Source organism: Trematomus bernacchii, unplaced genomic scaffold, assembly GCF_902827165.1.
Source record: "Trematomus bernacchii unplaced genomic scaffold, fTreBer1.1, whole genome shotgun sequence".
NCBI lineage: Eukaryota > Metazoa > Chordata > Actinopteri > Perciformes > Nototheniidae > Trematomus > Trematomus bernacchii.
The window spans coordinates 4057210-4083901 of NW_022987547.1; the positions used below are offsets into that span (position 1 = coordinate 4057210).

The following is a 26692-nucleotide window of genomic DNA, read 5'->3' on the forward strand; positions in this document are numbered from 1 at the left end:
CTTAATATAGCTATGAAATATCACATTTTGTACATTGAAAAATTACATACAAGCTGTGAGCTGCTGATTTCTTATCAAGCAGAATTCTATTAAAAAAAAATTAGTTATTTCTGTCAATAATGAAAAACACCTGTATTAGTATGATTGTATATGTTAAAACATATTTCAAGTTTCTACCTTTCTGCTGGGCTTAAATGATAATAATAATAATAATATTAATAATAAGAATATAGATATAGAAGTATAGAATAAAAATAAGTGAATCCCACCATTTTGAGTATAATCGAATGCTGCACAGAAAGCTCTAGTCTATTGACTCACAGTGTTCAGTTCTGTCACAGCCCCCCTCCCCTCTCCCTCTGCCCATAATTTCACCCATGCCTCCTTCTGCCCATCATCCGTTATTGCCCTCCCTCTTACCCAGAATGCAACGCAGGCTCAGCAGGCTCAGCTGAGCTATAAAAAGGCATAGGAAGGGGGAGGAAGGGCTGCCGTGCAGTAGGAACTGTGCAGACACACACACACGGGGATCCAGGAAAGGCAGCTCATTGCACTGGGATCTAGAGCCACACCGCCACAGAGAGGTCAGTACAGAGGACAAAGGCTCCATGGAGGAAGCATGAAATGACAGGGAGTGGGTCTGGCTGTCAGAGGCAGAGAGTGATATCAAAGAGAAACAGTGTGTGCAGGCAGAGTGGGCAGGGCTGTGTGATAAGATGGAGAGACTGTAATGGTAAACTGTCATCTGGTTTCCGAGACACATGGTTAGTCACACTGTCAAATAATGGTTGTCAGAAGATCAGGCATTTCTGTATACTTCAAGGCATGGTGCTCTTGTGTGTCATTGACAGTGAGGCATATTTGTTTTGCTACAAAATATGTATATCCTTTATTCCTATTCTTTACCCCAGACATTATATTGCAGATGGTTCGCTCTAATGAGAGGTTAACATTATCCTCCATCTACACACATTAAAGGTCATTATCATGCATGCTGTAGCCTTTTAATTCCACTGCCATTCTTTTAGCCCCAGTAATGGTCATTAACAACTGACTAGGGGGCTGAGTACTATTGATTCTAGTGAGTAGTTGCCCTACATTATAGTGAACCAAAGCTTGCAATTTGGAACACTAACTACGTCCACAAAAGCCACAGCTAACACAGAAATAATCTTGCTCCATCCATCCTTTCATAAACACCATGGAATATCTCCCACTGCACTGACGTCAAAGGGTCCCCTGTTCTCCCTTAAAGGAACAGTACGCTCAATTAATTTGCAGAGCGCCTCAGTAACCAGTGGTACACAGAAAGAATGCATTAAAGTGCTCAGTATTTTGTTTTCACTCCTGTTGCTTCTACTGGCCCTTAGTAAAAGCTTCAGCCCCAGGTGCTTTTTAAGAATGGTCGACACGCTATCCCTTAACAGCTGAGTCTTTTTTTAGCAGGGCTAAATGTTATAAAACTGTTATAAGACATGAGGGTGGGATGGGTCACTTAACATTTGGGAGGGGGTTGTGGTGAGTCCAGTATCTGTACAGTTCAACTTCAGGGATAGAATTACAGAGTCACATGCTCTCCTCATATCAGGTTACATACGGCTTATTGCATGGTATTACATGGTGTTACATATTAAACAATATGTCCTATCCTACAGAACATTTATTGGGCTTTGTCCTTATAAAGTCCAGTGCACACCAAAAACACCTCGCACACCAACTCTAGCACTGATAACGCCTGTGTTTGAAAATGTGTCAGCACAATCACACTACACCAAAGACATGTGATGTTTGGCTGCCACAATTCCATGCAGTATTGGATGTTGTCTGCACCGCATGAGAACCAGAACACCTCTGACATGCCAAAAAAAGCAGGGGGCCCACACGATGGCACCATAATAGGCCAGGGAGGGATTCCCAAACAGGCTCTTTGCTGACTTGGATGCCGGCCTCCAAGTGACATTTACCACAGGGTTAAGTGACCATGACATAAAACCGGACACCTGAGGAGAAGGTCCGAGGAGTGTTGAATTTGAGCATTTACAGTTTGGGTGTACTCCTAATCTTGAACCAGGAAACACATCTTTGCTCTAGATATAAAACAAACCATATAATACAACAATATGTCTCACTCTGCTGCAGCCTAGCTACAATAAAACTAATTATATCACCTTTATTATACCACACATACAATAAAGCTTATTTTTCAATCTGGCCTTATAGTAATTGTTTTTATTGCAAGTATGGGGCAGTCAACAAACAACCACATTGGTGTCAAAAGGTCAAATCCAGGTTTTGTTAAAGTAATCTAATGTCTTGCAATGTAGACTAGGAGAAATAGGTTATCAGACTACATATCAAGACTTTGAGGTAAAGTCTAAATTCCCATGACTACATCTAGAGGTGTCCACATATTTTTTGTGTGTATGTTCATTTCCTCCTGGTCACCATGCCTAGAAACTTAGATCCAAGCTTGGCTCTTACCACGTAACTTAAGGAATCAGACCTTTTCCTGTCTCACAAATCTGCTTTCGCAAAACTCACGCCAGCAGCCTCTCAGGTCCCTGGATGAACATACCGTGCCTGTGTGTGTGAATTTAGTAACTCATTGACAGACAAATATAATGGTCAAAACTGGAGAATGTAGTGAAATCTGACTAACACTGTGATGTTATAGTAGTAATTGACAAAATGTCATCTACATTATTCACATTTACACTTATCTTAAGGTGGTATTCGGACTCTAAATGAATGCCAAGCATCAGTAGCTGTATTGAAGAGATCAAAAATAATTCAAAATCCATGCAAATGTACTGCATTTTATTCAAAGCATCATCCAATGTGACCTATGGAGTCCCTTCAGAAGCAAAATTGCTTCGTTATTTTTGACACGGTCAGCACCTGTTGAGCCAAATGTTAAAGTTATTTAAAGCGAGATCTTTCAAACACTCATTTCCAACCAGAGACACATGACACTTGCAAGCAGCAACGCCCAATAACTCCTTCCTCATTCCTGTGTCTTTAAGTAATATAAACCAGAAGTGTAAACAGGAAGCCATATGCCTGTTTTCTTCCTTATATAACCAGGCATTTCCTGGCTTCATCAAATGTTGAGGGATTAGAACATTTTATCGGTAATGAGACACACAGAAAAGCTACTTAGCATTGTTTTTGGTCTATTTATAAGCTACTGTAAGTGCGTCCACTTTGGTAAGTCTTTGACAAGTTCTCACTCGAAAGGAAGAATGAGTGAAAAAAAGGAAAATGCATCATTTAAAAGTATAACATTTAAGTGGGTTTCTTGTGTTGGTCTACATTATTAAGTCGTACAAAATGTTTATAAAAGAAAATGAGGAATGTTTTAGTAACATCGAAACTGATACCAAAGAAACACTGTTATGTAACGCTAAATAACTGGGGAAGTTACTGAAGCAGTGAACTCATTTAATAATTGTTCTGTGTCCTTTTCTGTCTTTCAGTTAAAGGAAACACTCATCTAACGCAACACAATGGCAGGTAAATAATATGTCTGGTTGATTGATGATTGATGATGATTAATTATGTGTAATAATAATAGATAAAGCACAACCCAGGGCCTGATAGCATGGGTGCTGAATAAATCAAACAAAAGAGAAACAAAAAGCTCCCTTTGGAGGATTGTAATGCTGCATTTTCATTTTCATAGCACCAGACTTTAGCTTCATTCTGACTGGATAAATGATAAGGCAGAAGCACACTTGTTGTCTAAGACTCTACTGCCCTCTTATGGTGATTTTTTAGAATACAGTAAAGACCTTACTTTTTCTTTACTGCACTATGTAGTAGGCCATTCTAAAAAGAAGTCAAGTTTTTTATATGATATTGCATTTAATTAGGAACAAAATATTCTAAAACAATTATGTTTTGGATATAGTTACACCGCACACATTAACAACATATTTAGATACTTTTAAAAGTGTATGTTTCTCATTCAGTCATTTTAGAAACATATCAAATGTGTTGGTATATTTATAACTCAGTTAGATGTAGTTCCATGAGAACAGTTACCTGGCTGAATAACAACATCAGGTCAGGAAACAACAGTTGCCATAGCAACACTGTTTGAGTAATAGCACAAAGCTCTACACCAAAGCAACAGTCAAAACAGGATAGAGGACCAGGCGACACAGTGCTCTGCGACTAACAAACGGAAAATATGAGTACTTCTGATATCAATGAAGACCTTTCCTCTACTTCTGAGTGTCAAGATGGTTTGTTCTCAAATGAATTGACTTGTGAATTTCACTGTTTTAGAAGAAAGCTTTGCCATATCAAATGACATTTGTTGACTTCTTTTTGACATTCTCATTTCAGACAAAATTAAAGATGCAAAGATCATCTTTGTAGTGGGTGAGTACAATTCACACACTTACATAATGTTGTTTTATTTTGCACCATCACAACACATTTACAAGCTGCTCTGTCTTGGCACACCAATATATTTTGTCTGTCTTTCTCAGGTGGGCCTGGCTCTGGAAAGGGCACCCAGTGTGAGAAAGTGGTTGCCAAGTATGGCTACACTCACTTGTCATCAGGAGATCTGCTCCGTGCTGAGGTGTCTTCTGGCTCAGAGAGGGGGAAGCAGCTCCAGGCCATCATGCAGAAGGGAGAGCTTGTGCCCCTGGTAAGAGAAACGGACAGTCCTGTTATAAACTCTGTCTGAGTGTATAAGGTCATTCAGAGTGGTGTTGATTCAACTTGATCTATAATACATCATCATTTAGGAGGTTGTAGTTTGTGGTGGCTGTTTTGTTATTAAGCCTACCCTCATTGATATTTATGGGGAGGACAACATTTGTCAGTATAATAAACTAGCAGATGAATATCATTGTGAAGGTTGATCATAATGTGTTGTGTCTGCCTTCAGGACACAGTCTTAGACATGATTAAGGATGCCATGATCGCCAAGGCTGATGTCTCCAAGGGCTACCTTATCGATGGCTACCCCCGTGAGGTGAAGCAGGGCGAGGAGTTTGAGAAGAAGGTAGGAAAGGGAACGAGGTGTTCATAAATCATCCCTGTAAAAACAATGATAAAACCTTTAACAAGTTTATTACACTTGATCCCAGATTGGCAAACCCTGCCTGCTGCTCTACGTGGACGCTAAAGGAGAGACCATGGTCAAGAGGCTCATGAAGCGCGGTGAGACCAGCGGCCGCGCTGATGACAACGAGGAGACCATCAAGAAGCGCCTGGACTTGTATTACAAAGCAACTGAGCCAGTCATCGCCTTTTACGAGGGTCGCGGCATTGTCAGGAAGGTGGGTATCACTGCTATGAGAGTGACAATTCAAGATAAGATGTGAATTGTGTGTAAAATCGAACATATTGTCTTTATACTAGGTGGACTCTGAGCTGCCAGTGGATGAGGTCTTCAAACAAGTCTCAACAGCTATTGATGCATTGTAAAGTAAAACAACAGAGCTTGACGGTCTGGTTGTTGTTTTTTATCTTTATGTTGTCAGTATCAATTTCCTAAGGACAAAACATGAACGAAATAATACATTTCCCACTCATTTTGGTAAAAATAACAACAAAACTGAAGGCCATTAAGGATCACAGATGCCTTAACTTTACTCCTCCTCCAGCAATAGGAGGCTCAAAGCTCAAACAACAGTGAGTCAGTTTAAAGCATCCATTCTTTACATAAGTCTTGCTTTTATTCTGTGCTGAACATGTATCGATGTATCAAAGTGACATCTTAAAAGGTTGTGTATACAGGAGTTTTCAACATTCTACTAACCTTAGAGGCACCATGCTCACTCTGGGGCAAACCTGCACTTTACACAATCTTGTGTTCGCCCATAGAGTATGGGAAAATAACACACTTGTTTATGATTGTGCCAATCATTGAACAAAAGCAGACAAACTGGTGAATATATATGTCCACATGCATTTAGTTAACAGATAGGTAGTGCATCTCACAGAACATTTCAATTACTTTTCTTAAAGACCATATTTTCATACATTGTTTTATATAAATCCATTTACAACTATGATTAAAGCACAGAGATATGTTTTTTCATCAAGATGTACACATGTAACATGGGTGTTTATAAAGTATATGTTAAAAAAAGAACGAAACGATTAAAATATATACGAAAAACATGATATTTGATTAAATTGCGACTGTGTTTTTAAAAGATGTAATTTCCCATGACATGCAATCTTCATCACAGTTATCTTACCACCTCTTGGATGAAAGATGAAGCCAATATGTAAGTGCTTTAAACCTGCATTCTTTCTAATGGCCAGCAGGGGACACTGGTTGCAAAAATAAGTCAGATTGTATGATAGTCTATGAGGAAATGATGGAAATTCCCACTGGATTTAGTAACTCAGTAAATATTTTCACGACAATCTTATTGTCTTAATCGCCAGTCATTTACAAAACAGCATAATGACAACTTCTTAAATTATGGTTCCACTTAAATACACAATAAAGCAGCATGTGCTTTGTCAATGGCCAAAAGTCCAGAAACCAATGGATGACGTCACGTTGACTTTGTTCACCCCTTGTCATGCATACTGACATTTTGAGTTATCCTGGAAAAACATAGACACACATATTAGCAAGGGACTTTGACAATGCATCATGTTTGAAATAAAGGAAACACGTTCCATTCAGACAACATGGTCAAGGTGCTGGAGAATGTAGACACAACAGGATACAGGACATACTGCTTCAGCTACAGCTCACCACTGTTATCATAACTTTTCCTTTGAGCCCATGATGACCCAAAGGTCTTCCTCTACCTCTCACCTTCCTCACACACACACACACACACACACACACACAAACACTTCCAGCTGGCCAAGCAAACACCGCAGCAGGTATCCGGGCTACCCTCCAAGGAGAGATCTGACTGCGCTGTGGGGATGAGGAAGAGGAAAACGGCTTCTGAAGGGGGACAGGATGTGTCCATCGGAAAGTCAATCAAGAAAAGGCGCCTGTGAGCACTTTCATAAAGCCATCGAGGATGCTGCCTGAATGCTAGGAATGCTGCTCTTACCTCATAAAGGTACGAAACAAAGGGGGAAAATTGAGGTGGCAGTGCTACTTATCACGTACAGCAGATAGAGAAAGAAAGGGACACATGTGGAGGAAGAGAGGAAACCATGAGCTGATGGTTCACCATGTGTGGGCTTAACCTCCAGTCCTGCAGTTCAGGGATCACAACCTAGTTTTTATATTTTTCATATGGTGAAATAACTGGACATAAATGAAGGAAGGACGCGTATAATAATAAGGTTAATGAGGATAGACTTATAGATACACATTTCAGTCACTATGTGTGTGTGTTTGTGTTTGGACATTATTACGAGGCAGTACAATGTTTCCTTGTTTAGTTCACTGGTGTGTGGAATAAGAAGTTGGCTGTGGGATGTGTGGCGGAGAGAAAGCAAAAGATGGTGATTAGTAAGAATACATATTATGTGATGTAACTTTAGTATCAATATAATATTCATATTAGCAATATTTATGATAATACAAATACGGTAATCAAACAATATTAAAACAACACTTTATTTAAATAGCACCTTTCATGCAAGATTCAGCTCAAAGTGCTTTACTGATACAAAATAAAGATGGAGGAACATAATGGAGAACAAGTTATGAACAAACAGAAAGAGTTGTATCACAGAACCATATAACAATAAAACATGAACAGTGATACAACAAAAATGACCCCAAATGCTCCCAGCAAGGCAGATAAGATGGACCTGAAAATAGTGGGCATGCTGTATAATATTTGACATACAGGAGCCGCAGTGTCTGACATTATTTCAAAGACAGCGAGGTGAAATCAGCCATGAATATCACACACAGGTTTGGTATCACCTACTTAGAAAAATTGTCACTTTTAAATTAGGTTGCTAATAATAAAACTAATCAGATGGAAAATGAACTGTGGCACGTGGCAGCTCAAGGAAAAAAATCAAAGCTTGTCACATAGATTATGTATACATTATGCATACATGATACTTTTGTTTCTGTTGTCAGATAAAAAGAAAGCCAGAAATAACTTGATGAGTTGTGTATTGGGAATCCTCACTAGTTAGTTATCCATCCAAGGGTGATATGGGGACATTCGAAGATTTAAATATGCCCAGCTTGCTGAGAAATAATCATTTTTTCGACTGTCACAGACAATTACATGCGGCGTTGTTGCTCTAATGTAAAATTAACCACTCACTGATTACTGAATCCTAACTGCACTTAGTTAAAGTTCTATTAATAATTGAGAAATTATTTTACAAATGGGATGCTTCTTAAATGAATGCCCTTTCAAATAGCAGCCCTATGGTAGATGTACATTGAGAGAGTGTTTAAGGCTGACAGGCCTTAGTTCCTCTAGTATCACTCTTGGATATTACCGCTTCAAGTGAATGCGTCAGATCCCCCCCTTGGAGGACGATAAGGAAACAAGCAGGCTGGCGCAGACACTTTATCCCCTCTCTCCTCTGCGATAGACTGCAGAGGGCTGGCACCGCAGAGACCCAGTGGCACCATGCGGGAACCAACGTCAACCTGTGATGAAAGACGATGGCCGATTGTTTCCTGTTATTGAAACACTACTCATGGGTGGGGGTGGGGAGTAGGGGGCAGGCTCTAATAAAAAGGAAAGCCATTGAAGGAGAGTGCTACTGCAGAAGTGTCCTTGGGCCAGCCTCTGATGTGATGAAGTACTTTAAATGAATGCCAACTGTGACATATGCCTCAGAAACTAAATCCGAGTCATGTTGACTGCTGGAGGATTGCAATTATTTAAGTAACACAGAGTCAAATTGTAGTAAACCATGTAATTCCTTTGTTTGTGCTGCCTAAAGGAACGAGGTTAAGGCAGGTTCACAGAGTCAATGGGCAAATCATCAACTAGTCTCAGAAAACAGGGCTCTATAAATAACTGTTGTCAATACACTATGGGATTTCAGCACTCTAACATGTCAATTAATACAATACGTTATCGACTGCTTTTGATCTGCAATCATCAATAAATTAGTCTTGTTAAAAGTCTAAAGTTCGAGTTCATATTAAGCACAATTTTAAATTGTTCAGGCAGATAAATCCTTTCAACAGTATCTTAAAAGGAGATGCGCTTCACTTCAAACAGTCCTTTCGACTTTTCTTTTCTCCAAATATGCGGATTAGGAGCACATAGAACTGAAAATAGCTTGACTGGCTTTTCTACTGAATGGAAGAGAGAATGGATGAGGAGAGAGACAGAGCTTCTGCTCTCCTGCTGTGTTCCAGTTTTGTTCTCAATAAGTAGGCTACAGCACATCTATTGGAGCAAAAAGAGACAAATTAACAGAGTTGCTGTTTGAGAATTGTGTTTTTGTAATTGTTCAAAATGCTTTTGTAGCACACAGCTCTGTTTTGCTAAGAGACTTTGTGTTGAGAGTTCATACGACGGAACGATGTCTCCTCTGAGTCTGTTCAGTAGAGAAAGGATGTTATGTCTACGCTTTGTTCCAGATTTTTTCCCTCACAAAGTAGCATAGTGGGATATACTGTGAGGTATGTTATGTTCCTATATAAGAGAAGCCTATGGTTTTACCTCATTGTTCAGCAGATTGTAACGTTTACAATACAAGTGACATATATTGAGGTTAAAGTGACTACAGAAATGTCTAAGGCTATTACGTGTGGCTCCAACCTTCTATACTGTAGTAGCATAGTTTTTCAAGATTCAAGATTTAAATGTTATATTGTCATATATACAACCGCTTCAGTGTAGTTGTTGGCTATAAAATGTTTTATTCCACATAAATAAAACTGATCCATAAAGAAATAAAACACACAACAGAAATAGTGCAAGTGACATAATGGTGCAAGTAAAATCCAGTAATAAGTTCACTTACAAAACCAAGGTATTTAGTCATACTTTGTCTTAAAATTATGACGATAATCCACACAATGTTCCACATGAGAATGTATTCTGTGGAACCCACAGGAATTATAAATATTTTAACTGTAATCATTATTACCATCAGGGAAGGGTGAGCATTCATTTGGTTTCAATATGCAACCTTGCAGCTACTGTAGATGCCACTTTATCTTACACACAGCTCCTTCTAGTGTTATGCTGACAGGTATTTCAATATCACAGTGAGACTTGGAGTTTGAAGACAAGTAATGGTAAAGGTAGACATACATCAGAATAGTATAGACACTTCTGTGATAAAATACAACAATTAGAATGTAAGGCTACCAAATATAAATAATTGAAGCACTTAAAAGTAAAGAGACAGTGCAATACAATCACAAAATTGCAGTAATGTTAAGTAACTACGTACATTTACTAAAGTACTGTACTTAAGTACAGTTTTGAGGTACTTGTACTTAACTTGAGTATTGCACTTCTTTGCTACTTTGTATTTCTACTTCACTACAATTAAAAGGTAAATCGTGCACTTTTACTCCACTACATTTTCCTTTACTTACTTTACAGATTTGGATTAATGATATGAAATATAAACACACTTAAATAAGACTTTAGTTACTCCTGGAGTCAATTCACAACCCTGCAGTATACAAAGTAATTACAACTAGTTCCACCTTTACCAGCTTTGATGTATCAATATTTATAATCAAAACATATGATATATATTATTCTGAAATGGACTGATCTGCATGATAAGTACTTTTACTTTTGGTAGCCTACTTTAAGTACATTTTGATGCTAATACTTTTCTATTTTTACTTGAGTAACATTTTGATTGCAGGACAAGAGTATTCCTACACTCTTGTTCTTCTACTTTTACTTTAGTACAAGATCTGAGAGTACTTTACCCTCCTTTGCAAAATTGGTTATATTTACACCAGTTTTTAATATATTGCTGTGTTGACCACATAAAACAATGCTATGTCAGGGGGAGCACCACAGGGCAGCACTTGCTAGGAAAAGGGAAAAAAAAGGCCGGTGGGAGGGCTACAAAAGTCATTGTGCACCGCCCCGCAGCTCACAAAGTTTGGAAAGTCCTGACATCGCTACATCGGCCACATCCTCGCGCGTGGATTATAAAGCATACCTAATTCAAGACAGCCACCCTGCCTAAAAAGTAAGTTTTGTGATTCATAACTTTCCTATTTCCACGGGGATGTGAAGTCTACGTCTATAAAGTCTATGTTCTTTCCCTGATAGGATAGAGAGCAGTAATTTAGCCATGCTCTTTCCTCAATCCTCGACCAGTCTCTGTTAAATCTGTTTTGAAATGATTAGCTCACATTACGGTGGGAAGTGCTACTTCACAAAGTTTTGAAAACACGGAGTTATGTCCAAAAACGCTGATAGTCGTATATTTGGAATATTTACCTTTCTGTTTTGCCTTATTAATTCCATTATTATGAGTTAAGTTGTGGACTCAATTGCTTGTTTCACCAACAAAACCGACTTTATTGATTTTTAAGTACAGTTTTAGTGATAAAGTTGCTAGTTTAAGACCTCAGTTTTGCCAAAAGTAGTGCGGGGAAATAACGTGACCGTTTTCCTTTGGAATTACATAAACAGTTTATACAGGCTCTTCCTTTCCCTCTATATGAATCATATAACCAGAGCAGTCTCCCCTCTTATCTGATCTAGGCATTGTGATATTATTTAAAGAAAGCGATGCAGGGTTGCTTCCTGAAACGGGGTCGACCAGAAGTGAGTGACCACCAGATAACCCTTAGGTTCAGACCCTCATTGTGCACCAGGAAGGCGGACAGAAATATTGTCTCAGGAGGAAAATCTTGTCATCCCACTGGAGGAATTTAAGACATTTGAGCATCATTTCCCTTACTGTCAGTGATGAATAGGTTGTGTAAATGACTAATGCCCTTTGTGTTCTCAATCATTTTGTTACATAGAGCTCGCAATAAATCAAATATTCTATTAGATGTGGTAAACTGCAATTTAAATGTTCATGTTCAGCCAGCAATACTTATGACCACACAAATGGTTTATCAGCATGTGTGTTTTATCCTTTTCATGACAGTCTACAGGATACAGATTTGCATACAATACTTGTATTTTAATATTGTACGCTGAGTATGAGATTGGCAGTTTGTCACATCCTTATCAACCATCACATTTCCTTATTGATTCCCGGCTTATTTTTCTCCACCTTTTCACATTTTAAAGCTTGGTATTGTCTACTCCACAGCTGACACTGTCACTTCTGCTCTGCCTCTGCAGACAAGGACACTTCAACCTCTGCTCGAGCATCTTCACACCCCAGAGACTCCGCTTCTACCAACAGCTCCAACTTAAACTAAACAGAGATGGAGGGTCACGTGGTGCTGTTTGCCCTGCTTCTGTGCATCTCTGCTGCAGCCTCTGGTAAGTGCAACTGATATTCAGTGTTTTCAGTGCTCAGCTGTTGTGTAACTGGGTTTCATGCTAACATACTCTTTTTGAATAGTCTATAACCTTAGACATTAGGCCACTGTATTTGGAGTCTCCAAGGCTTATTTCTGTCAACAAAAATTCTAATGTAATATAATTATCCTCTGCTGTGTTTCTGAAGAGAAAAGGGTTTGCAATGTTAGTGGTGTAGTAGAGGGAGGTCGTGTGCAAAATAGTACTAGTGAAGTTTGGGCTCGCTTGAATGATGGTTTTTTCCTTACAATAACTAAGAGATCATGTAGTATACAGTCTAAAGTATTACACAATAGCTACATTTAAAAGATATGTAACTCCAAACAGTATCATTTCAACTACTGAACCACTGTCATCACTGCACTTGTTTGTGTCGTTGTTCAGGTTTAAGTCAAGAAAGAATATTTTATTGTAAGACCGCACAGGCACAAGAAGAAAGCAAACATGTGGGGTGATTTTGGATTCCATGTGATCCTCCTCAGTTGGCCTCCCTCTAACACTACCTCCACTGGTTGCCTGTGGCGGCCCATATCAAATTCAAACATGTAATCCCTACAAGGTGGCAAAGGGATCTGAAACCCTCCATGTGCCCTCCGGCCATAATCCAGCCTTACGCCAGTGCTCTGCAGAGCTGCTTCGGGATGTTTGGTTCTCTCTTCCCTGCGGCAATCTGGCATTTCAGTGGCCACCTGGCTTTCAATTAATAAAACAATGCTGGTTTATTTATTTGTATTAGATTTATTATTTCATTTTGTGATTCAATATCAGTTCCAAATTTACAGATCTGGTATAAAAAAAGACAATGTCAAAGTGCAGTTTGTTTTAGTTATCCATATATTTATTTCCCGATAGATATACAGTTTTAAATCTATAAGAGATTTACTGATCTTTTCATCCGTATGAATCTGGTAGTAGTACTTTTCGATATTTTTTTGGACTAAACTGTCTTTGACATGTTAAAATTACAAAACTCTGTTACAAGCTGCTTTTTAATAGCTGATTGTACATGTACAATACAACCCCCCTCAGACTGATGTAATGCAATATAGTTTGACATGAACTGTCAGAAAATGAGGTTGTCCGCACGCATGAACTTTTCAGTGATGCACTTGAAGGTGAAACGGAGAGTTCAGCGCTCAATGACCTTTTTTCACGCTCTGTATCTGTAATCATACACCAGAAAAATAAACTGCCATTTCCAACTTGATTTTTAAATAAGGCAAATTGGCCCTGGCAGCATACATCACTGTCAAGATTATGTGCCAGGAAAACAAGCCTGTTTGCTGAATATGCCCTCAGAGCTGACCTACTGTATGACAAATCACAGTATTGCCACAAGTGCTAAACACCCCCTCAGCAGGGGTGCCGGTGGCAGGGATACAGGTATTTTTATGGCCAACTGGCAGACCTGCGTAGAGTTGACCCCGTGTAGCTCACACCGCGGGGGATCAGTCTCTCTGTCTGCTGGTGGAGTCTGCGAGGAGCTGTTTAGCCCAGCCTTAATTGCCTCTGTGACAAATTGTCCCCAAATCCCTAACATTTTATTTCTCTCTTGAAAGAGTTTCCTACAATTTTATCCCTCCTCTTATTTTTTGGGCTACAGCAGCTTGAGGAGAAGTCCCAGAGGGAGCTGTGACGCTGTTCTCAGACAGAAGGGTACACTGACCCCGTGTGCTGAATGTTGAAGCATTAATAAAAACATTAGTATGACACGTTGAGTTCCTATATCTCAGGCGTTGTTTATTTCTCATTATATAGTCCAGTATTGTCTTATTGATTTGACATTTTCTCCAACATTGTCTCCTAGGCTTATTGGTATGTTGCTGTTGAATAAATGAAGCGAGAACATCAGGTGTGACTCAAACACCCAAAGTATATTCCATACTGAATCAAATTGGCACATTCCTCGACTGAGCAAAGCAAAGCAAAACAAAACCGCACCTGTACAGCAATATTTACCGGGAATTGAGGTCTGTGTAATAGCATCCACTACAGCTGCAAGTCAATGTGGGAGCAGATACACACATCCCTCTGAAGAAGTAGTCTGCAGCCTGCAACAAATCCCAAGACACTCCGGGTCAGTTGCAGGCGATTGGATATGGAATATTACTCAATTTTGCTTTAGCTAACATTTTATATGTTTAACTCTCTTTCAGCTCCTTAATATCAAGCTTGTTCGTCTGAAGACTGGTTGTAATGTACAGCAGCTATTGCATTCACAGTTTAAGTTACCCAATCATTTCTTGGGCATATCAACTGTAAATCTAATTATATAGATGCATAACCTTGCCAAGTGACCCAGTAAAGCCAGAGGATAATGTCTAAGTCTAAGTCTGACACCAGATGTACTCTCCAGTTCCTGAAACTGCCAACTTTAATACTTTCTTAGTGTACCCCCCTGGCCTGAGTTCTGTTGTCATGCATTTTTAGACGAATGCTAATGACTGGCCATTTAAGGGAAATTGGTGTTTTGCAATTGTAACACTATGTCGGCAATAGTTTGTTAGTGAAAGTTTGATTAATTTGAAATGTAGTTTAGTGGTCTCAATACCAAATAATGGGAATAACAGTACTGCTGCAGCCCCAGATAAACTATCTCCTGAACTATCTGACCAATTATCCAATTTTGATGGAAATTGCTGGATGGTTCCTTCAGCGATATCCTAATTTCGACGGGACTCCGATTACTTTTAAAATCACCCGCTGCCTATATACTGTATCTCTCTCAAACCCAGAGAAGACCAACCTTCCTTTCACCTCACACCTTCATTATTAAAACTCCCTATATGCTGGGATCATTCAGGCCTCTCTTTCTTGTCTGCAGCTTATCCATAATCTGTGGACAGGCTTCTGTCAGGCTCCAATAAAACAGACAACATCACGCTTGTCTTAGCTTCACTGCACTGCCTCCCTGTGAGGTTAATTGTGTTTAATATTGTGCTGTTTGTTTTGAAGGCCTTACATGGTCCAGCCTATGGGTTTATCTCCGAGTGCATGTGGTGCCACAATTCGTCTAAATCCCTCCAGTTATTTAACTGGGGTATTTCTTTGTGCCAAGATCATACAGGCGTTGATGCCTTTGCAATAGCTGAATGAATTCCCCCTCTATGTTTTGGTCAGAGTCCTTTTCTTTTTTAATAAAACATGCTAAATGCTTACCATTTCTCCAAAGATTTCACACTTTATTGCATGTTTTCATTTATTGTTGGATGTTACTCTTTGGTTCATCTTATTATATTGCAGTTTGTTTGTGCACTGCTACCAGGTACTTGCAATATTTTCTTGCAACTGTTTTTGAAAAGCATTTAATGAATGTATTTAATTTGGGGAAGTAGTGTTGAATAATCCCCGTTCTGCAACAAGTTTCCCAGCAGGAGCCAGGCATCAAGCATGTTAACCAGCGGACCTCCTGCTGCATGTGTGCCTACCCCAGAGTCTCCCTCTATGGGCTGAAGGAAAAGCACAAAAGTGATTAGCAAGCCGCGGGAGAAGGAGGGGAGGCCCTCTGAAAATGATTCATAAAGGGGGGAAAAGGAGCGAGACAGACAGATAGACAAACAGAGATAACATAATTAATAAAGACTGAGTCATGGAGACAGTAGGGGGAGTGGGGGGGTCACATTTATCTGAGTGTCAAATAGCAGATAAGTGGTTCAGAGGGAAGATGTGGGGGAAATGAAAGAAAATAGGGGATTAAAAAACACAGATAATCAAATAAAATACTGAGAGATATGGCGTCAAAGTCAGAAAATGAAAATGAAAATAAAACACTTTGAGTAACACTAAAGATTAAGAATAATACATTTAAAAGGAAAACATTTGTTATTTAACGGAAATAGGGTGTCAGTGATTTAAGAATAAAGGGTTTCTCAGGCTGTAGAAGAATAAGCTGGGAGCCAAAAAAGGAAAAAAACGTCATGTTAAAAATGGCGTTGGGTCAAAACAGTCCACTTCCCCTGTTTTCTGTAGTGAGCCAGCTCTGCCTGCAGTCAGACTGGGTGGCAGGGAGACGCGACCACTTGTCGCTGCCTCAGACCGATTTCAATCTCCTTCAATGTTATGCCCCTCCCAAATAACAATCAATTTCTGACTGCCTTGCTTTTCCTCTGTTTGAAAACAGAATGCAGTGTGAGGAAGCCTCGCTAACACCATGTTCCTCTGCTGTTTGTTCCCAAATCATTCTCACCGCCTAATACTTGACTTTTATCAAGATGGTTCTAGCTGCAGCGTTGCACATAAGTAATGATATTAGTTGTAGGCTAACATAAATAAATACAGATGAATGGCATTCTTTTGGTTTTAAGTGACGATGACAGAAGATGCCAAGGGGCCATTTGTTCCAGTGTTGGAATCTCTTCAGTTTTCATTTAAAACAATAAATCTGTTTGTTTTTTTATCTTCCCTCTTACCTCTTCGCAATCCATCATCACAAACATATGTCATGCTGTCTTTGTTGTGAGAGAACTTTAGTTTCTGTAAATTGTGTTAAACAGTGGACTTAACCCGTTTTTACCTTTTTTATAGTGTCTGGTCTTTACCTTATGTATCTGAATAAAGACCTTCTTGATATAAATGGCATTGCTTAAATAGTCATACCTCCTTCGCAATAGTTCTTAAAGGTAAGACAAATATTTTAAATGTATAATCTTGATCATTATAGATAATAATAGCTTTTTGCTGTATCTCTTAATTGGACATCATCACTGTGTGACTACAAGGTCTTGTGCCCGGCGTCCCACTGCTTTTCATTATGCAGTTGCATGAGCGCTGAATGGCTCATTAGTAGTGGGCAAGATAAACGCCTCGTCAGCATGGCGACCACTTATGCTCATATCAACATGCCTGCTGTCTGCACAGATAAGGCCTGGCATTATGTACTCTAATCTCTACGTCTGTCTACCCAGGGTCAACCCCAGGGTCTGCACAAACACAGGAAATGTACCTGGACTGAATTTGGAGGGAAAACTATTGAATCAGCTAACTCACCTATGACTTCGAGGGTCAAAGGTTCTCAAAGTAGGAAGGGCTTCCTGGCAGAACAAGAAAGTATTTTATATCAAACTGTGTGTTTTTATTCCAATGAAACTTTATTCACCAGTGACTTTAATTAATGAGAAGACTATGCTGGGCAGATTCAGCCCCTTAATCTTTCCCTGACAGAAAAGCTATGAAGAAAATGTTCTCAGCTAAAATGTCAGCTCAAATGCTTCATGACATGTGTTGGTTGAACTTTTCTCTAAGCCTTAAGAGAATGACATTTTCAAAAAACCCAAAATAGCCTTTTAGAGCATATTAATGTAATTGTATTCCATAAGTACATGGCATTATCCTTCAGAGAACATACTTTGTTTCTCAATGAAACGCTCAGATTTTAAAAGTGGCCCGTGCTGTGCAGTTGAGTGTTGAATAATAGCAGAACCTCTTGATTCAAGCAATGTGGGGGGGGTCCGTTTTCCTGTTGATTCAGGTGCCACACCGGTCAGTCTGTATTTTGGGAGCTGAAATCTCTCTGATGTCCGACTGTGTGTGTGTGTGTGCGCAGTGTGTGTATGTTTGATGTGATGAGGCTATCAACCCTGGATTTTTCTTGAGCTCCTATTTCTGTGAAACGTTAGTGACTCAATGAATAAGCCTTAAGACATCTGACAGATTATTTTAATCTCCTCATATACTGTAACTACAACAAATCCAACAGTCAAACTCGGGATACTTAATAATCTTCTCACACATGCCTCGGGAATAAAACATTTTATATTCGTCGAACAGCTCTCCCTAGTCCAGACACTTACATCCGTTAAATAGTGAAATTGAAATCATAAACTTGAAGCTGTCGCAGATATTTTTGGGATAATTCAAAAACGTTTCATGTACTTAGAAGCCCAATAGGATTTTCGGTGACCAGAAATGTAAATATATGCGTTTCAATTAAAGAGAAAATATAAAAAACGTTTTCTCAACCAATCATAATAAGTCTTGTGAGGGCATATTAAAAGAGGTGTCGATGTGGTAGCCTCTCTAAACCTGTATATTGCACATTAGAGGTTTCTTGTTTTTTTTCTCGTCTACGCTTGAGTCCTCATTCCTCAATTGTTCCATTGACTTCACTCACTTTAAATATGTTCCATAAATAACAGAGCCTTCATTGCTATGCTACCCTCGTATCGGAAAGCATTAATATTTACTGGCGAAAATCAGTCAAGAAAAACGTGCTAATCTCTGTTGGTTCTCCGCGAAGCATATGTTGTGCAAAGCTACATCAATCTTGAATGATTGGGAGCATCCACTGTGCAATGAATCTCTAAAGCTTCAATCTGCTTTGGGTGCAGGCAGTTAGCATGAAACTTTATAAATTAGTCTGTCTATCCACCAATTAACACTCAGATGATTAATTGTGTTTTGCTGGTGCTTTTTTCAATGTATGCTGGGAAAAAAATAACCATATAAGTGAATGGGAAAGACACATTAACTGATGGTGTGTGGAATATAACAAATCACCTAAGAGTATATTTGAGCATCAACATAAAAATGATGGAACATTGTTCATGTCTGAAGCGGCTACTTGCTTACAAAGAACCACAATCCATCCGCTCAAATGTATCTGCTTTTAAACAATATAGAATGGGTAATTACGAGCATCAGACAGCTAGGGAAAAAGGGAGGAAGTGAGCCATAGACCTTCCTATACGCCACTGTTGGACTTGTTGTTCCGCCGGCTTCCGACAACGATGAGACGACGGGCGAATGGCTCCCAGAGGTGTAAACAGAGCTAGTGTGAAGACAGGCTGTCTCCAGACCTGCTATCACATCCTCAGTTCCTCTTCAGCAAACATTGGACGCAAGACTTGGCACACAGGAACACACAGAAATGCCTTAAGCCATTAAAGTGACTAGACTAATCAGCACATTTTTTTGGGACAGAAATTCAGCACTTTGGGAGAGGGAGTTGAGATGGTCAGGAAGCTTGTGTGTTGTATGGAGTGTGTAATGTGTAGTATGCAGGGTTGAGAGGCCAGGGGACAGTGCAGGCCCCTGCAGAGCACTGATAAGGGCTTGTGTACCTTCCTGTGGATGGTCAGGCCTCCATCTGCAGTTGCGGAAACTCCGGGACAATAGGTGTGTGTGTGTGTGTGGGGTTTAGAGAGAGACTTTAGCCAGCCTTGAAGCTCTCCTGTCCCCCTCTGACTAACTCTGATGGGACTGTTGACCCCTCCCTCCCCCTTTTCCAGCATGACTTTGTCGCCCGAACCTGGACGCAAACAGATTACTTTATCCCAAAGGGACCGAGGAAGACAGTTGGTCTTGACGTCGTCTGCTTCCAGGGTTTCCCCTCCAGCCCTCCCCCCTTCTTTCTTTCAAATCCCGCCATGGACTGTAGCTTCAAGCTCTTTCTTTGTTCTTGGCAAGTAGCTGATGTTTTTTTTCCCACAAGACAGGGCATGTAATCAAATCTGCCTACTTGCTCGCCCTAGGTGAGTGAAAAGGCAGCTTGTTATTTGGCCCGTAGGTACTCAATCCCTTGAATCTAAATCAACATTTAGTTGAGGTGTGATGGACATTTTTAATTCAAGGCCTCATCACTGCCTGTCAGTACTCTGCAATGCCGGCTCAGCACAGATGCTCAAAGCTGAGGCAACAGTGTTACAGACGGGCATCACAGATCTCTCATTTACAGGCAGAAGAAGCCAGCTAATAGAAACCACACTAACAACAAACCTTGGACAACATTTCTACCAAATCCAACATTTTTAAGTATGCTGTTTTTCGAAAAAAAGAACCCTATCAAATGTCAGCAAACATCTGTTAGCTATTCTTGTTGTCATTAAAGATTTACTTTTTCCTGGAAGTGTCTTCTTGTTTTGTTCGGTTTTTAACCCCTATTACCCTAGTTCTGTCATTTTAAATGAAGGGTCATTTTTATTTATGCTGACCAATAACATGCTGACACTCTATAATATGTCCAAAAAAAGAAGTGATAATGTAGTCTGTCAGATACAGTACCAGAGCAAAGGGAACTGTGCCTATGTTTGTACTTTTTATGCAGTTAGTCAGTCAGGAGCCACAGTGTGACATTTTCAGGACATGTTCTGTGACTTCTCAATTATGTGTCTAATTTGTTCATGTAAAACTGGCTTGTATGGTGAATTAGTGCTTATGTAAATGAGTGGAACAGGAACCATTTATCCTCTTCTCAACCACTCTAGGTTGTTTACTTGCAGCTCTCCATTTTATTTCCACTTACAATAAGGGAAAACTCATAATGTTGGTGTGATGGGTCTTTTGTTATCAACATAATGTTAACATAGTCCATACAATGCTTATTTGGCCTCGCTATTGCCTCACAGTATGAAAACATATTTATTAGACTATTTGAAACAATATAATGTAATTTGCTGCAGCCAACTTTAAAACATTTTTTAACGCATTCACAAACACCACTTAACATTTGTAGCTAATAAAGAAATTAAAAGTGAAGCTGATGAAGAAAAACTAAAACTGACATTGTATGTCAACATGAAGCTTTTGCAGTATGTGGAGCTCAATTTAACAAATTAAGTTTATAGACAGTTTGAAAATAATCAAAGTACATTTCAAGCTGATGCCCTAAAATGGTCACAGTAGTGGTGCAGCCTAAATGGTACTATGCACGATTGAACACGTGGAAAACGGATGTCTGTGATTTGGTGAACTAGTCTCCTATCTTTTCTGGAATGCACTGGAGTTTAGGGAAGACAGAGCAGATGGTCCCTAGACATGTGACGTTACTAAATGGCAGATTGTGTTCTCCTCGTTAGCTGTGGCCAGAGCGCTGCAGACAACCGGGAGAATGCTTGGGGAAGAAAAGTATCATATTGTAAGTTATTCAATGTTCTCAGATACTGGCACAGTCTGACAACATTTGATTTCCCCAAAAGCTGCGGCACCAACAGCAAATTGGCCGTCATTTATTTTGGCTGCACACTCGTTAATTTGATAAGCATTTGAGCAGTTTTCTCTAATATGTTTAATATGTTTCCAGTTAAATAAAAGTGCCCATTAACTCTGGAATTCGGCCATATAGTGTTGTTAATACGGTAATTGTCTTGGGTTCACTCAGGCATTGAAATTCATTATCTATTTAATGGAATCGGCGTGAAGAATTAAAGCAAACAAATGTGATTATAAGCACTTTTCATGAATTGAGTCCATTTTCTGTCCTCCCTGATGTTTTCTACTCTCCCTCATTCCTTACATCTAAATGGAAATCATCAACATCCATAAACATGTCTTCTCATGGAATGGGAAATGGGGGGGGACTGATATAAGTAGATGAAGAAGACAGGGAATGGAATGGCTCTTCTATACCTCATTTACCAGCAAACCGCTTAGCGAGGCCATTGGCATTTCCGGGGTCAAGAGGGCGAAATGAATGTTCTTCATATCCTATGGTGACTCATAAAAAAGAGACCAGTGGCACATGCACACACACACTCAAGCACACATGCTGGTGCACAGTTTTGCCCAGTCGGAGTGATTTATACCAAGACCTCCTGGGCGACAGTCATGGGCCGTTGACTCTGTCACAGCAGAACAAGAGAGGAATAACTTTATTGATGTGGATATTGAGCAACAGACATTAGCACAGAGGGCCAGAATAACAGGAAACCAGCCTTGACCTATGCAGTGAGTGAGGGAGGGAAAGGGAGATGGCAAGGGAGTGAGGATGGCTTTCCATCTTGATTTGCTAGAAAAGTTGCAGTCCAAAGCTGAGCAGGCTAAGAAACAGAGAAGACAATGTTCCAGGCATGACACAGACCACCTAAATCCTAGTGTCTTTACTGTTAGCATGAAAGACTAATAAAGGGCAGTGGTACGATCTGTTACTTCCACAGAAAATGGGAGAAAAATAGATTTTAATTGGACACAAACAATAGACCTATCATTCCAACAATAAGAACCATTGGATATAACTCTGATCAATAAAATCATATCTCATCCGCTGCTCTTTTTCCATCAGAGATATTGTGGTTAATAATTGACCATAATAGCAACCCAATTGCATTGTGGGGACAACAATAAGCAGAGAAAGGGCTGATTATGAAACATGTTCTACTGTAACTGTGGGTTTACTAGCAGTTTTGTGTTGCATTCATTACTTTCCATCCCTATCTCAATTCTCCTCCACCACTTGTGATGAGAGTGCAGTAACCAGGGTCTTTGATTCATGCTGCTTCTAAATAAGGCACATCCTGTTGACCTTCCAAACTTTGCAATTTCCTTTTAACCCTTTCCTCTCGATTCCTCTTTCTTTCTCATTCCACTTTTTTGTACTCCCTATCTCCTCTCTGAGAGATTGTGGCCTGCTGACTCAACAGACCCAGACATATAATAAAAGTCAATGGACCGGCATGTCATGCAGCATTTGCTTACTAAATTATTTGTTTCTGTTATGATATCAGTCTTGCTCGCTTATATGCTTCAGCAGCAGATGTTTTTGAGGTGATTGAGTTCTGCATAGTAGATGCTTGGCTTGGGCGTATATTGCTTATATTCATCTTACTGAAGATATGCTTATCTAATGTCATGTCTCCCCTCCTCATCGTATGGCTCTGCTTGAGTTGACTCGGCTGGCTTTGGTTCTGGGTGATTTTCTTACTTTCATTACTGCTGATAGTTTCCTCTCTACTTTGACGGCCATAGCGCCATGGTGTGGGACATTCCCTGAATCTATTATTTGGCAACTAAATCATAAAAAAACTGTTGCTATTGACGATAGCTTGGCTTTTTAGAAATGTGTACAGGACGTTGCCTGAAACAATCACTGTTCTGCAATTTTTTAACCTCCACTGAAGTCGTAGCAAAACAAATGTCAAGGTATTATCCATAACTGTTAATCCATATCCAAAACGTATTCAAAAAAATCAAAAAGGCATGTAATTTTTAAACATAACTGTACAATGCAGCGGAAATGCAACCTAAGGCTTAAGAGCAGTACAGATTAGTTCTGACTGATCCAATTGGAGTTGGGGCTGCTCGATTATGGCAAAAATCATTGCAGGTCTCCCTTGAAAAAGAGATCGTTGATCTCAATGGGATTTTTTAACCTGGTTAAATAAAGGCTACAAACAAACAAACATAATCTCGATTATTTGGGTCAATAATTGATATCACGATTATTAAAAACGATTATCCATTTACTTTGAAAACATACATTTATTGGAGAAAAAATGTAGACAGTATGTTTTTAACAGTTGATTACCCTGAACTTGAAGTATAATTCAACTGAAAAACCAATACAAAAAAAAAAAAATAATAGTAATAAAAAAAGAATCGTTTTATTTCGATTACGTTGTTTTCGTAATCGTTGCAAGCCATAATCGTAATTGCGATTAAAATACGATTAATTGAGCAGCCCTAATTAGAGTCCATTCCAAAATGAAGTTTTAGGTTTTGCAGATTAGAGACGACGTCAGCCATGGTGGTTGCCACCAAAACTGCAATACCACAACATTTGCATAATGCCACAGTCATCTTCAATCATCTAATGAGATGTGCCAGGAAAGAGATCTCTGATTGAGTTTGAAAAAAGTCACCCTTTAAACTTAATCTTTACTGTTTTTCTTCATGAAAGAGGAAGTTTGCTGGAGAATATTTTGTCCCCGCCAACTTTTGACAGGCTAGTGAGCACATATTTTCTTTCAATCTGACCCAATAGAACAAACACACACATACTGTAGCTCGTGTCAAACGCCAGGCATTTATTCCCAACCTCATCCATGACCGCTCAGCCTCGGCTCGATTAATTCAGCCTCCAGAGGGACGGATCCCCAGGTTAAACAGCAGGCTCATAGCACAGAGCAGAGTGAGCAGGCTTGATGAATGACTGCAGCCCGGGATCCTGACACGCCTGATAAACGTGAACCGGCAGATTCGTTTTTAAACAATGTAGTCCTACCCTCACATTTAACATCCATGCTCTGAGACCAGGGAAAAGCTTTCAAAGTGACTAATAACAAATGTAGCCCCTTTCAGAAAAGGATTCTCTAAGATCGCTGAGTTAATCAATCTTTTAAAAATAATGGTCATATCCAAATATGACAGGATGTTTGTGGATTGAGCCATAATCTCGCAGTACTTGGCCTTTGACACACACAAAACTAGATAATGTTGGAGGCAAGAGGTTATTTAGTTGAACTTGACTATTTGTTGCTGACACTGCTTAACCATTTGTACTTAATTCCTTTCAGCCTCAAGCCAGACGTGCGATCCAATAGAGGTTAATGACAACCCATGGGTGTACGTGACTGAGGAACTAATTGGCTGTTGGACCAGCTTCATCGGACAGGACAACGAAGAGGTCCACATCCTCAAACTCAACTTTGACCCCTCGGTAAGCATGTCAAGGTCACACAAATGAGATGCTGAGAAACTAGAGCTAATTAAGTAGAAGAAGAGAAAAAAAGCAATGCTATGCTAGTGAAAGAGCAGTATCTTAACTTAGCAGTGCGATTCAGCAGGCAAATAAAACCTGCTCAGTAGACCAGATGACAATTGCAAAGCTAAACTGCAAGAGAACATGGAACGGTTAAACTCAACACCATGGCTTTCTGTCAGGCTGACAACACAGCTTACAATCCAATACTGTGCATGGGTATGTTATCATCCGGTAATTAATCATCCTTTGCTCTGGACAGTACAATGTGTCATGTCCAGTCAGACCTAAAAGGAAGAAGCAGTGTGCTTGTCTATGCATTGCATACATGTTCACCTTGTATGTACTGTATTTTATGCCTTCTAGATAATAAAAAAAGGTCAATCATTGTTACAAACACAGGGAATCAGTTTGAGTTCACAGTGGTAACAGAGATTCAGGGACTTTGTTTTCAGGGCTTACTGCTGTGGCTTACACTTGAATACAACTCGACTCAATAAAATGTCTGCTGTGGAAAAAGGCTTACAGTATAAAAGCTGGTTTGTCAAAAAAAAAAACATGGAAGACCTGGCAGAGATGGACTGATAGCTCCCCTCTGTATAAAGGGATACCACTTGCATACAAGGAGCAGCTGGATAGGCAGGGGAGTTGGACATGTGATGAGCTGAGGCAGGAAGACACTGACGCTTGGCAGACAGGAGAAACATGGCAGATGTAGAATGAGAGGTTAGTGTGCACAACACGGAGATTAATCGGAGTCAGCAGAGGCGAGAAGTAAGGACAGATAAGATACGTCTACTTGTTTTAAGGAGTACAACTGCATGTTGAAAACAAGCCTTGAAAAGCCTTGTTTGGCTCCAAAGGCAGCTGTGCGTGAACAGTTTTGAAAAAGAAAATCTGATAAAGTGTCAGTGAGAGGACTACAGGTGAAAATATCCTATTGCGTTAAAAAAGTGAGTTTACCAGAAATCTTTAGCTTGATTCTTATGTTTGAGGTTAGCTGCTAACAGCCACTTAGCATATGCAAGTGAAACAAACAGATATCTGTATGAGGCGATGGTTGCATTGTTGGTATGGCCCAGGTTTTTATCCCAAATAAGACTTTGTGAGGATATCTATGGTGCTGCGGCATACATTCTTTCCCTTTTTTGTGTATATCTAAAGTCTGATAATGTTATCAAGGTCTTATGCTAAATCTCTAATCTCTAAATCTCTATAATATGCTAACTGCTCTTAAGGCTCACAAACTGTAACTCCTTAAATACATGCAACACATCAAATGTTCCCACACTTCAACATGTAAACACACTCACTCCATGTCCAACATTTATCAGACAAATAACAAGCTAACCCTTAACAGATGCCAGACATACAACCAAGACAGGGTCCCCCACCATGCTGGAGTTTTTCTTTTCTTTTGACACTAAACAGACGTTATGACAACCCAGCTCTGGCTGTGTGTTCCAATCATTTATTTTTCAGCTAAACAATCACACACCATAATTGCAGAAAGTGTTTTGCGGGTTTTTTATGGTACAACTTTAAGCTATGGGAATGACACCGGACTGGAACTCCAGAAAAGTTGTAATCTATATGTTGTTATTGCTGTGCCAGACCGCATTTTTCACTGTCCAACATTGTCGGTCAGCTCACATTAGTCATTTCTTTATCAGTGTATTCTGTTTGGTTGCTTTTACTGTTTGTTCTCACTTAGGGTTCATTTTGTAGTACTTTCACATAACTTGTGTTCAGCAACTGTCTTTTATTTATTGTCTCTTTTCTTTCACTCTGCTGGCCATTCTTTCTCATTCGAAAGCTATATGAGGAGGGAGGCTAAATGAATCTGACAGTGAAGAAAATTGAATTTTTGTTTTCATGTTGA

General features: G+C 39.6%; 2 protein-coding genes across 6 annotated transcripts in view; both read left to right on the forward strand.

Moving 5' to 3' along the window:
• Nucleotides 1-454: 454 nt before the first annotated feature.
• On the forward strand, nt 455-6147 carry ak1 (adenylate kinase 1). Of its 3 annotated transcripts, none has more exons than XM_034122966.1 (7): nt 455-584; nt 3477-3513; nt 4351-4386; nt 4497-4660; nt 4904-5020; nt 5106-5297; nt 5380-6147. In XM_034122966.1, the coding sequence occupies exons 2-7, from the start codon at nt 3507-3509 to the stop codon at nt 5443-5445; spliced, it is 582 nt and encodes a 193-aa protein (XP_033978857.1). In that variant the 5' UTR covers nt 455-584; nt 3477-3506; the 3' UTR covers nt 5446-6147. The 3 variants fall into 3 exon arrangements, with proteins under 3 accessions (XP_033978857.1, XP_033978858.1, XP_033978859.1); XM_034122967.1 differs by lacking the exon at nt 455-584 and adding an exon at nt 3019-3207; XM_034122968.1 differs by lacking the exon at nt 455-584 and adding an exon at nt 3093-3131.
• A 4868-nt stretch (nt 6148-11015) lies between these two features.
• The window catches only part of eng (endoglin), a 38401-nt gene continuing 22724 nt past the window's right edge, over nt 11016-26692 (forward strand). For 2 of the 3 annotated variants that reach the window (XM_034123118.1, XM_034123120.1), the window contains exons 1-3: nt 11018-11103; nt 12187-12362; nt 24626-24768. In XM_034123118.1, the coding sequence (XP_033979009.1) occupies nt 12305-12362; nt 24626-24768 (201 nt within the window). In that variant the 5' untranslated portion in view covers nt 11018-11103; nt 12187-12304. Of the gene's footprint in view, nt 11104-12186; nt 12363-24625; nt 24769-26692 lie in introns of all 3 variants that reach the window. The other variant, XM_034123119.1, reaches the window with a different exon arrangement.

What these genes read in the sequence shown, in the direction of transcription:
- ak1 (XM_034122966.1), top strand. An exon ending in GCGAGGAGTTTGAGAAGAAG is followed by an intron (nt 5,021 to 5,105) that starts GTAGGAAAGGGA and finishes ACTTGATCCCAG; the next exon opens with ATTGGCAAACCCTGCCTGCT. An exon ending in GTCGCGGCATTGTCAGGAAG is followed by an intron (nt 5,298 to 5,379) that starts GTGGGTATCACT and finishes TCTTTATACTAG; the next exon opens with GTGGACTCTGAGCTGCCAGT.